We start from the raw sequence: 13,472 nt of genomic DNA, 5'->3' as shown, positions 1-13,472 counted from the left end.
GTTTTCTGGACTTGGAGAAGGCATTCGACGGTGTCCCTCGGGAAGTCCTGTGGGGAGTGCTCAGAGAGTATGGGGTATCGGACTGTCTGATTGTGGCGGTCCGCTCCCTGTATGATCAGTGCCAGAGTTTTATCCGCATTGCCGGCAGTAAGTCGGACACATTTCCAGTGAGAGTTGGACTCTGCCAAGGCTGCCCTTTGTCACCGATTCTGTTCATAACTTTTATGGACAGAATTTCTAGGCGCAGTCAAGGCGTTGAGGGGATCTGGTTTGGTGGCTGCAGGATTAGGTCTCTGCTTTTTGCAGATGATGTGGTCCTGATGGCTTCATCTGGCCAGGATCTTCAGCTCTCGCTGGTCGGTTCGCAGCTGAGTGGGAAGCGACTGGGATGAAAATCAGCACCTCCAAGTCCGAATCCATGATTCTCGCCCGGAAAAGGGTGGAGTGCCATGTCCGGGTTGCGGAGGAGACCCTGCCCCAAGTGGAGGAGTTCAAGTACCTCGGAGTCTTGTTCACGAGTGAGGGAAGAGTGGATCGTGAGATCGACAGGCGGATCGGTGCGGCGTCTTCAGTAATGCGGACGCTGTATCGATCCGTTGTGGTGAAGAAGGAGCTGAGCCGGAAGGCAAAGCTCTCAATTTACAGGTCGATCTACGTTCCCATCCTCACCTATGGTCATGAGCTTTGGGTTATGACCGAAAGGACAAGATCACGGGTACAAGCGGCCGAAATGAGGTTCCTCCGCCGGGTGGCGGGGCTCTCCCTTAGAGATAGGGTGAGAAGCTCTGCCATCCGGGGGGAGCTCAAAGTAAAGCCGCTGCTCCTCCACATCGAGAGGAGCCAGATGAGGTGGTTCGGGCATCTGGTCAGGATGCCACCCGAACGCCTCCCTAGGGAGGTGTTTAGGGCACGTCCGACCCGTAGGAGGCCACGGGGAAGACCCAGGACACTTTGGGAAGACTATGTCTCCCGGCTGGCCTGGGAACGCCTCGGGATCCCCCGGGAGGAGCTGGACGAAGTGGCTGGGGAGAGGGAAGTCTGGGCTTCCCTGCTTAAGCTGCTGCCCCCGCGACCCGACCTCGGATAAGCGGAAGAAGATGGATGGATGGATGGATATATATATATATATACTGGTGTATATATAAATAAAATAAATACTTGAATTTCAGTGTTCATTTATTTACGCATATACACACACATAAAAGTCTGATTTACAAAATGTGCCGGCAGCATACCCCTTCCCCTTCGAGCTGTCCTGGATGAACTGAAATTATTTTTTCCAATCATTTTGGAACTTGCATACGTACTTCTTCTTTGTCGTCGTTGCCATGTCTCTTCTTCGTTCTTCTGCTTCGTTTGTGTTATGTTTTTGGACATTGCTACTTGCTGTAGTTTTGAAGCAATGCATGATGGGAATCCGGATGTTGTGTGTCAGTGTATTAACGTGCCGGCTGGAATAAACAAACGCTGAGAAATAGCTCCGTGCCTGCCTACTTTATGGGTTATAGATAAACCTATGGATAACGGAGACTTATATAATAGTCTCCTTTTCAGGTGAGAGAGGACGCTAAAGGCAGTGCCTTTAAGGCACGCCCCCAATATTGCTGTCTGGGTGGAAATCGGGAGAAATTCGGGAGAATGGTTGCCCCGGGAGATATTCGGGAGGGGCACTGAAATTCAATCAATCAATCAATCAATGTTTATTTATATAGCCCTAAATCACAAGTGTCTCAAAGGGCTGTACAAGCCACAACGACATCCTCGGTACAGAGCCCACATACGGGCAAGGAAAAACTCACCCCAGTGGGACGTCGGTGAATGACTATGAGAAACCTTGGAGAGGACCGCATATGTGGGTAACCCCCCCCCTCTAGGGGAGACCGAAAGCAACGGATGTCGAGTGGGTCTGACATAACATTGTGAAAGTCCAGTCCACAGTGGATCCAACACATCAGCGGGAGTCCAGTCCACAGCGGGGCCAACAGGAAACCATCCCGAGCGGAGACGGGTCAGCAGCGCAGAGATGTCCCCAACCGATGCACAGGCTAGTGGTCCACCCGGGGTCCCGGCTCTGGACAGCCAGCACTTCATCCATGGCCACCGGACCTATGCAACTCCCCCTCGCAAGGGACAGGGGAGAAGAGGAGAGAAGAAAAGAAACGGCAGATCAACTGGTCTAAAAAAAGGGGGGGTCTATTTAAAGGCTAGATTATACAAATGAGTTTTAAGATGGGACTTAAATGCTTCTACTGAGGTAGCATCTCTAACTGTTACCGGGAGGGCATTCCAGAGTACTGGAGCCCGAATAGAAAACGCTCTATAGCCCGCAGACTTTTTTTTGGCTCTGGGAATCACTAATAAGCCGGAGTTCTTTGAACGCAGATTTATTGTCGGGACATATGGTACAATACAATCGGCGAGATAGGCTGGAGCTAAACCGTGTAATATTTTATACGTAAGTAGTAAAACCTTAAAGTCGCATCTTAAGTGCACAGGAAGCCAGTGCAAGTGAGCCAGTATAGGCGTAATATGATCAAACTTTCTTGTTTTTGTCAAAAGCCTTGCAGCCGCATTTTGTACCAACTGTAATCTTTTAATGCTAGACATAGGGAGGCCCGAAAATAATACGTTACAGTAATCGAGACGAGACGTAACGAACGCATGAATAATGATCTCAGCGTCGCTAGTGGACAAGATGGAACGAATTTTAGCGATATTACGGAGATGAAAGAAGGCCGTTTTAGTAACACTCTTAATGTGTGACTCAAACGAGAGAGTTGGGTCGAAGATAATACCCAGATTCTTTACCGAGTCTCCTTGTTTAATTGTTTAATTCGGGAGTCTCCCGGGAAAATCAGGAGGGTTGGCAAGTATGCTTGGACAAACTGCCTGAAGTGCATTGCCAGAGACGTTTAGGGATTTTGAGGAATTATTCGCAGCAGATGCGTTAATGGCATTACATGTTTTAATGACGTTAATAATAACAGATTAATCCGTATTGCTACATTCATTTTTGACAGCCCTAAAATACTTATATATTTAAATTAAATCTATTTAAATTTAAATTGTATTATCTAAATGTCATTATAATGATAGTATAGTACAATTTAGTAAACTAAATATTAACTAGGGTTGTCTTGATACCAATATTTTGGTACAGGTACCAAAATGTATTTCGATACTTTTCAATACTTTTCTAAATAAAGGGGACCACAAAAAAATGGCACTATCGGCTTTGTTTTAACAAAAAAAGTCTTAGGGTACATTTATCATCTGTTTCGTATTGCAATCAAAGAACAATTTTGTCCTTAAATAAAATATTGAACATACAAGACAACTTGTCTTTTAGTAGTAAGTAAACAAACAAAGGCTCCTAATTTGTCTGCTGACATATGCCGTAACATATTGTGTCATTTACCATTCTATTATTTTATCAAAATTATAAAGATAGGCTCCAGCACCCCCTGCGACCCCGAACGGGACAAGCGGTAGACAATGGATGGATATAAAGAACAAGCTGTAAAAATGTATTATTAATCAACTTGTTCATTTACTGTTAATATCTAGTTATTTTCCGTTTCAACATGTTCTATCTACGCTTCTGTTAAAATGTAATAATCACTTATTCTTCTGTTGTTTGATACTTTACATTAGTTTTGGATGATACCATAAATTTAGGTATCGATCCGATACCAAGTCGTTACAGGATCATACATTGGTCATAATTTAAGTTCTCATGTGTCCAGGGACAGTTTATGAATATAATATGAATTTAAAAAGAAAAAATATTTTGTGACGATAAAAAATACTAATGTAATCACAGTAGTATCGACTAGATATGCTCTTGTACTTGGTATCATTACAGTGGATGTTAGGTGTAGATCCACCCATGGCGTTTGTTTACATTGTGACGCCGGTGAGCTATTGTATCCTCCTACGGTGTGTAGTGAAGCATATTTAGCTATTCCTCGTCCTGCAGGGATGATACTTGTAAGAAACGTACTTTATTTGTTGCCATATAGGCGAGGATTAGGGATTTAGAAGTAACTACAACACTGCCGAATGCGGATGGACATTAGCCGCTAACTTGCTGGCCATGTTTTAAAGCACCTCTTCCTGTGGGCGTTTCAGTATTATAGCTTCACCTTTATCGTTAGTTTTTAAGCCAAAATGCCTCTGTTCTCCCTTTTACTGTCTACACACTGTGTCTGCTTGCAAGTACTTCGTGATTGTGCGCTGCCGAACATGCTCCTCTGCTCGTAAAACCAGCAATGTCATGACGTGACGACGACGCGCCGTTATGCCTGGAAAAAAAAACCTGTACTCTTCAAACAGAGTATAGTACCGTTTTTGATTCATTAGTACTAGTACCGGTATACCGTACAAGCCTAATATGAACGATGTGATTTTTTCCTTAATGCAAGGATTGAGGACAATATCCACACATATTTCAATTAAAAATGTGATCACATTTTCTAACAATGAAACAGCACAATGCCATAAACATTTTAATTTAGGCCCTATATTAAATTAGATGCTTTTATTGTCATTGCACACATAATACAATGAAACTTGGTTTAGAGTTCCACTTCACTTTCTAGCAGCATGAGGAGATTTTAAAAGAAATACTTTAAATACTAAATACTATAAATATAGAATTAAAGTTGTTAAAAATATGGATGTGTTAACAAAGTATAGTACAGGTACAACAATATACATAGAAAATATACATAGGCAGTTAGCATTAAAAATATATTTTGGATCTTGGTAACTTGTGGTTTTGCTGACATTTATTGCACTTTGATGCCATATATTGCGCTGTTGTTTGAGTTTTCATTACTGCATATGAAACTATGGGCGCAACTCCAGCAGGCTCTATCTGTTTGGATTTGAAAATGTGCTGATTGTCCAGGTCTTACACACAGTAATCTGGCTGGAATGTTGTCCCACTGAGTAAGTCTCAATTAAAAGTAATGGAAAATCATAACAGCGTGGGCAATGGCCGGGGAAATGAAAGTAAACGATTTTTAGAGTTGAAGAGACTCTCCTGACACTGCGGCAGTTTGCTTAAAAGAAACATCAGTTTTTGTGTCAGTTAGTTGGGAGGTCAGACAGATCGAGTGCTTTTGTGTTGTCTTGTTTATACAGATAATGAATCCCTTTTTTCCACTTCACCACCAACATGTGATGCATTCGCCACATGTTTCATGAAAATGCAGCATCAACTATCATGTTTTCATCAACTATCAAAATGTTTAGCTAGTTCATGACACAAAATTCCCAGAATTCCTCGTTTTCCGGGGTTTTTTTCTCCAATAAAAATGATTGGACAATTTTGCAACCTGCACAATTCCCACATTTCTTAACCGAGTCACACCATTCCAATATCAACACACTCCACTCATCCTGGACAAACCAACAATGTTACCGGTTCCAAAAATTCCCTGTTTGTTTGGAATTTCCGCATTTAAAATTGCAATAAGTCCACCCTTTTTTCTTTTGACGACTTCCCGCATTTTTCAGCCGAATTTAAACCGTTCCACCATCAAAGATAATGTCAGTGACGTGCCAGCATGCTAATACTAGCATTTTAATGTTCGTAATGTGACTTTATTGGTTAATTTTGCAGCCGTACACCTTATAGTCATATAACTTCGTAATTGAAACATGCTGAATGTTAGCATGCTAACATTAGCGTAATAGATTTTTTTAGCTTGTTTACACGCCTTGAAGTTTTATATTTAGTAAATCAACGCTATTTAGACGGCACACTGCCCGTTAGCATTTCAGTTTGGGTTCAGTGTTTCAGCATTCACATACAATTTCTGCAGAAATTCCATATTATAGTTAGGCATTAAAGCCTATCTCTTATAATATATATATATATATATATATATATATATATATATATATATATATATATATATATATATATATATATATATATATATATATATATATATATATATATATATATATATATATATATATATATATAAGCAGGGGTTAGTGCATGTGCCTCCCAATACGAAGGTCCTGAGTTCAATCCCAGGCTCTGGATCTTTCTGTGTGGAGTTTGCATGTTCTCCCCGTGACTGAGTGGGTTCCCTCCGGGTACTACGGCTTCCTCCCACCTCCAAAGACATGCACCTGGGGATAGGTTGATTGGCAACACTAAATAATGCCCTAGTGTGTGAATGTGAGTGTGAATGTTGTCTGTCTGTCTGTCTGTGTTGGCCCTGCGATGAGGTGGCGACTTGTCCAGGTTGTTCCCCGCCTTCCGCCCGTGTGCGGCTGAGATAGGCTCCAGCACCCCACGCGACCCCGAAAGGGACAAGCGGTAGGAAAATGGATGGATGGATGGATATATAGATATATGTATATGACATATATATGACATATATGTGTGTGTATTTACATATGTATATATATATATACATATATATATGTGTGTGTATCTATACATACAGGCATATATACTGTATATATACATATGTGTGTATATACATATATATATATACATATATATACTCACATATGTATATATAGTGTGTGTATATATATATGTATATACTGTATATACTGTACATATACATGTTATTTATACAGTATACATTATTTATATATATTATTTATAATATAAACAATAGCTAAACACCAGTGTCCTATTTTAATATGCATGTTTCAGTATACGTGTAGTAATCCTCTTGCGTAAGATGCCGCAATAGCATTAAAATTCCTCCCCCGTACAACACTATATAGAGCAAGAAGAGTGGGCTGGACATAAACCCAAACACATAACCCAGTGTGAAGATGAGTCAAAATGGAAATAAATGGCTTCCGAAGTGACTACCAGCAGATAGATTCACTACCCCTGGAACATATAGTCTTCATTTATAAGATAGATGTACACGTTCACATACCCATTTTTGTGCTGTTACCTGACTTGACTAAGTAGAAAAAGAGTTATGTGACAGTACACAGTGTCACGCCAAATTAGTAAATCCATTATTTATCTAAAAATGTCAAAAACTATCGCTTGTCTCAGCACCAAAGGACAAGTTATAAAAGAAAAAAAACATTGTCAGCTAAAATGTTAGTCCACACATGGGAACGATCAGGATTTAATGCGGCTTGTGTTTAGTGTTCTGCTTAATTAATATAAAGAACAAAAAACAAAACAAAAAGCTAAACCAATGCAACGATTGTGATGATTAATGTTTGTCCATTCTCTTATAGCAGCGGTCTCAAACTTAGCTGGCCCATATTTTCTGACCTTCTCCTTAACTTTAGAGTTTAGTGTACTGTGGCCCGTGCACCCTTAGGTGGCTAATAGTTAAATATATTGTATTGAATCCTACAAGATACTAAACACAATAACAATGCAGACACAAAAATGACAGCTGCACAACAAACACACATTGAGCAACACAAAGAGCAACTTCCTGTAAGCAAGCAGGGAACTCAATGCTGTCAAAATAAGCAATTTTAAATGAAATGTTTCATTTATAATGCCTACCATAGCTGAGCGTCACAATAGCTGGAGGTAGAAGTAGTGAACAAATACATTCCCAAGGTTAAAACGGGATTTGGAAGTAAACACTTTGTGAGGCCCAGCCTTACCATGATTCTATCTTCAGTGGCCCCTGGGTAAATTGAGTTTCGACCCCTGTCTTACAGTTTCAACCTACTCTACATCAATGTATCAAAATGTTAGTGTTGGTATGATGCAGTCCAATTCTTCACCACTGCAAACTACAACCTCAATTAAAACATGTTTTAAGTTAAAACCTCTCTGATGGTTATAATGTTTACTTAGTTATTACTTCGTAAAGACACTTTGTGTTTTGTATCCATTTTAATTGTGCAGCTCTGCGAAGGAAAGTTTGTCACCTGGTTTGGGTTTGGAGAAGCATCCTCCCATGGTGGGCCTGGGATGGAAGGACAACGAGGAAGAGGACTCTAACTCCTCGGGTGTAGTAATGTCACAGAAGTGGAGGTATGTGACCCTGCAGGTCTACGCTGGACATCGTACACATCAATACTTCCTCATAGCCTGCATGGATACACGAGAGCATCACACCAACAACACGCGACATCTTTGCATCCTTTCACATGCTACCTTGTACAGTAAAGACAATAAGCACATTGTTTACCATCAATATACATTACATTTTACTGCACATGCACTTTTCCACGGAGAGTGCCATTTTAAATGTATACATTTTTTCCAAAAGATAAATGACCAACATTTTACACAATTATCAACACAGGCCTGATGCTTTTATTGCATGCGAAAATCCAAGTGTCCTGTGATATACATTGTAGTTGTCTACTGTACAACCATACAGACAATACTATTTTGTTTACAATGTTTCGAAGACCATTGTAAATTGTACCACATTTCCCACAATAAGTTCAACAACAATTTAGTGTCAGTGTGTTTTTAAACTAATGAGACAGCCTGTCATAATAGACAGACAAATGTCTTTTTTGCATGTTTTATTTATTGTCTTTCAAATCAAAACTGGTTGAAGTTGATTAACTAACCCATTAAGAAAATGAACAGAGGTTCAAAGATCTAATTTATTAAGACGGTTATTCATTGAATATTGTTGTAGTCATGTGTTTTTGTAAATGCCACTGTCATCTGCTGCCAGTTTACGTATAGTTTAAATTAATTTGCTGTCGTTTTTTATAGTCCTTTTAACTGTAAAATGAATTATTTATGCTATACTGTATAGTGAATATCTGCATATCTGTGGGTGAGCATTTGCGATCCAGCAAATTAACAGATTGCTGTTAAAATATCTAGAATAATAGGCAGACTTTTTTCAAAAGAAAATACAACTCTTACCCATAGCTGGTAATCATTTCTAAATATGCAATATTAAAAATCACGAAATGTACAGTGTACATTAATGAGATATTTTGAGTGATTAATCACAGGTGTTAACTTTGACAATCTTGAATAAAAAAAAAGTTTTAGGTTAATTTTTTAACATTTTTAATTGTTATAGAATCGAGATGAATAAAAATGGCGATCCAAATGTGAATACATTTTTTGTGCACCCTTAGCTCAAAAATAAACTGCACTAATAATTTGTGTTCAGATAGGATTTATGAGATTTTTTTGTGATTAATCACATATTAGCTTTGACAATCTTAATTGAAAAAAAAAAATACAATTTGTAATGGATTTTTGAAAATTTTTAATCGAGATGAATACAAATCGCGATCCAAATGTGAATCGATATTTTTGTGCACCCTTGCTCAAAATAAATTGCGCTAATAATCTGCGTTTATACAGGAATAATGAGATATTTTTTGTGATTAATCACACGTGTTAACTTTGACAATCTTAAATAAAAAAAATAAGAAAATATTTAATGGATTTTTGAACATTTTTAATCGATTTAGAATCGAGATGAATAAAAATCGCAATCCCAATGTGAATCTATTTTTTTGTGCACCCTTAGCTCAAAATAAACTGCGCTTATAATCTGCGTTTGTACATGAATAATGAGATATTTTATGTGATTAATCTCATGTTAACTTTGACAATATTAATGAAAATAAAAATTGCATTGTAACTATGTGACACCAGTCTAAGCTGGCAGCGCCCTGAGTGTGTTGATACAGCTATCGTCTATAGTGGAGGTTTTCAACAGCAAGTCCACATCCCCCTAAGGCAGTTCTCAAATAGTGGAGTAGGCCCCTCTGGGGGGGCACAGTGCAATGCCAGAGGGGTCGCGTGTGACCTCGGGAAACATGCTTTATTTTGCCATACAAAAGTATAATGAAGCTTCACTGTAACCACGGTGACAAGGAAAGTCTGGCGTGTTGTTTCCTTTAATGTTGGGGGGGGGGGGGGGGGGGGGGGTGCGAAATAGGGCGGCCATAACAGAAAATGTTTGAGAAGCACTGCCCTAAGGCATGGGTATTCAACAAAATTGAGTTACACTGCTGTTTTAAAGGCCTTCTGCAAAAAAGCTAGTCAAAGATCATCTCTAGTGCTCATCTCAAAAGTGTTTTGAGAAGCTGCAGAAAAAATTTGAGTCTCTAACAAGTTTTTTTAACTGAAATCGTGGGCCAAATGATGAGAAAGAGAGGACAAAAAAATGGAACCTTGAAAACCCCATTAGTGCAACTGAAGAAGTTGAACAAATGACTACTGACTGCATCTGAGGCAAACAAGCTACAGTAACACCTTAGTTACATAAATGACATTATAAACAAATCAAACTGCCAAAAAGGAGAGGACATAAAGGGATGCTTTGAGGAACGCCTCGTTATGTAAATCACAAGTTTGGACTCCAGTGTGCTATGTTCGCTAGCAAGGTTCAAATGTCAGTGCAAGGATCTGACAATGTGTTTATACTGGTCCAAGTTCCTCTATACAACAGGAGCAGTCTGGTGTTTTTAGACATTTACTGCAAAAATGTTTGTCTCTCAAGTTTTGAACTGAACTCCGGGACCGGTATGGCGTCATTGCCAGGCAGGATTTGGACCCTGTTCTAGGAAGTACTGCAGGGGGTCGTAAAAAAATGTATATTGACCTTGAAATTTTCCACAAATGTAAATGCACATCAACATTGATCCAACACAATGTAGTGAACAGATACGTGGAGCATACATGGATACAAATGGTCTTTTTCTTTTTCTTTTCTTTCTTTAGTTTATTTCGAATATGAACACACTTACATCATAATACATCACACAATTTCATATAATTTCATTTTACATCATGCCCGAAAAGGAGTAGGAAGAAGCAAAGCTTATTTAATCCAACCCCTTTCCCACTTCAATGCGTTTACAATTATATAGAATCATTTACTGACCTTTTTAAAAAATAAAATAACATCTATGAATTAGTATATACAACAGTTTCATAATATGTAATTAATTAATTCAGTCATTATTAACATACTGAGATGAAGAATATCTTATTTTCAATAAGGTTGGAAGTATTTCTCATAATTCTTCTTCTTTGTACTTTGTAAGCACTATTAAAACAACCTCTTAAACTGGATCATATCAGTACAATTTTTAACTTCTTTACTTAATCCATTCCATAATTTGATTCCACAGTTTTAAGTGTTGTACGTGCATATAAATGTTTTAAATAATTTTTTCCTCTAAGGTTATATTTCTCCTCTTTAGTTGAGAAGAATTGTTGTACATTCTTTGGTAGTGTCACAGTCTCTGTCTGTTTGTCTCTGTGTGTGTCTTTGGGAGAGTGGGCGTGTTTTGGGCGTTGGCTTGGCTCCAGCTCTCAGCCTGGCACAGCTGATCCCAGCACTCTAATCACTCACCTGCCTGCCATCAACTCATCACCTGCAGTCTTCAAATGTTTGGACTTCTCTCGGCGTGATCGCCAGATCGTTTCACCTTCTACATGTGGTAACGCTTCTCGCCCGTTTGTTCTAGAAGTCTAGCACTTTTGATAATCTTGCGAATCTGCCATTTCTGTATTTTTTGGCTCCTCATTCTACCCCTGTTTTTTCCTCTGCCTTCAGTTCCCTACCTGCCGTGTGTGCCTGCCTCAACCTGCTAGCCTCAGCCTGCTAGCCTCAACCTGCTAGCCTCAGCCCGCCAGCCTCAGCCTGCTAGCCTCAACCTGCTAGCCTCAACCTGCTAGCCTCGGCCTGCTAGCCTCAGCCTGCTAGCCTCAGTGTGCTCTCCTGGACTGCAAAGCCAAAGACTACGAGCTCCCTCCTTTCCCTCTGGTTTTATTAATAATAACCCTTGAACTTTAATCCTGTTTGTCTTTTCTGCATTTGGGTCCACCAGTTTTACCAATCGTGACAGAACGATCTGGCCCTTTTCAATGGACCCAGCAGATTTTGACCGTGTGAGAGAGGCCCTTGCCAATCAAGGACAGCGTTTGGGAAACCATGACCAACTACTACAGACACTTATTGACCAGATGTCACGCGTTTCCACCCAGCTGACCACTCTCATCAATCAACAAGCTCAACCACAACCCGAACCACCTGCACCACCTGCACCCCCTGCTGTTCCTGCTGCAGAGCCACACATCCCCCCGCCTGATAAGTACTCTGGCAATCCGAGCACTTGTCGTGAATTTTTAACTCAGATCCAGCTTGCTTTTGATGCTCAGCCCTCTCGCTTTGGCCGTGAGGCAGCCAAAATCGCTTACGTAGCCAACCTGCTACAGGGGCCCCCTTTGAGTTATTTTAATGCCCTTCGTGAGCAAGGATCCCCCGCAGTCCAGTCCTTTGCTGCACTATCTGCAGAACTGAAGCGGGTCTACGACCACCCCATACGAGGGCAGCAAGCAGGTCAGCAGTTGTTGCGACTTCGTCAAGGGAAAAGCTCAGTAAGAGAATTTGCCTGTGAATTCCGGTCCCTAGCTGTGGAGTCTGGCTGGAATGACAAGGCCCTTCTCACTGCTTTCCAGAATGGGCTTAGTCGGGTCATTGGAAGGGAGATTGCTCTGAGGAATGAGCAGCTGTCCCTAGACGAAGCTATTACTGCAGCTATCAACATCTCTGACCAGATGGCCCAGTGGCAAGCTGACCCGTGCCTTGCAGGTCATCGGAACACCCCAGCTTTAGACCCAGGCCGGCCGGGCCCAACTTGCCAATGTGCACAGCCTCAACCTCCAGTTCCCCTGTTGAGGAGCCCATGCAGGTGGGCCGGGCTCACCTTACACCTGAAGAGCGCCTCCGCAGAAGGAGGGCAGGGGTGTGTCTCTATTGTGGTCAACCTGGCCATTTCCTTGCCACCTGTTCTATGCGGCCAAAAGAGTAGGCTCACCAGTAACAGTGGGGGTTCTGGTGAGCCAAGCTGTCTCCTCCCCTAAATCCCTATGCCGAATGCAGTTTTCTGCTACTCTCTGTTGGCAATCCCAGTCCTTGTCTCTCCTTGCTCTGGTGGACTCGGGGGCGGATGAGAATTTTTTGGACGCCGACGTTGCTTCCCAAGTGGGCATTACCATCGAGCCACTTCCCTCACCCTTGCAAGCCAATTCCCTGACTGGTCGACTCCTTGCCCGTGTCACTCACCGATCAGAACCTGTGCACCTCCTTGTCTCCGGTAATAATCTTGAACAAATCCAATTCCATATAATCTCTTCTCCTCATGCTCCTGTAGTCCTTGGTCAGCCCTGGTTAAGACTTCACAATCCTCACATTGACTGGGCTGCAGCCAAAGTGGTGAGCTGGAGCTCCTACTGTCTCTCCACCTGCCTGCGGTCTGCCCGCTCCCCTGCTGAGGACACAGTCTCTCCAGTTGTCATAGAGCCCCCAGATCTGTCCAAGGTTCCCTCTGTCTACCATAACTTAGAAGACGCCTTCAGCAAGCAACACGCACTGTCCCTCCCTCCGCACCGCCCTTATGACTGTGCCATTGACCTGCTTTCAGGAGCTCCCCTGCCTTCTAGTCGGTTATACAACCTGTCCCGCCCTGAGAGAGAGGCGATGGAAAAGTACATCCATGACTCTATG

General features: G+C 41.3%; 1 protein-coding gene across 3 annotated transcripts in view; it reads right to left on the bottom strand.

The window, feature by feature from the left end:
- LOC133652464 (apoptosis-inducing factor 3) overlaps nucleotides 1-13,472 on the bottom strand; it is a 66,372-nt gene that overhangs the window by 27,430 nt on the left and 25,470 nt on the right. For 2 of the 3 annotated variants that reach the window (XM_062051237.1, XM_062051239.1), the window contains exon 2: nucleotides 7,894-8,056. The exons of the other annotated variant lie outside the window; for it this stretch is intronic. In XM_062051237.1, coding sequence (XP_061907221.1) covers nucleotides 7,894-7,924 — 31 coding nt within the window. In that variant the 5' untranslated portion in view covers nucleotides 7,925-8,056. The remainder of the gene's footprint in view (nucleotides 1-7,893; nucleotides 8,057-13,472) is intronic. 3 annotated transcript variants of the gene reach the window in all.

This window comes from Entelurus aequoreus, linkage group LG06 (genome assembly GCF_033978785.1).
Source record: "Entelurus aequoreus isolate RoL-2023_Sb linkage group LG06, RoL_Eaeq_v1.1, whole genome shotgun sequence".
NCBI classification, from domain to species: domain Eukaryota; kingdom Metazoa; phylum Chordata; class Actinopteri; order Syngnathiformes; family Syngnathidae; genus Entelurus; species Entelurus aequoreus.
The sequence above is the reverse complement of the archived record's forward strand: the minus strand, read 5'-3'. Positions and strand labels throughout refer to the sequence as shown.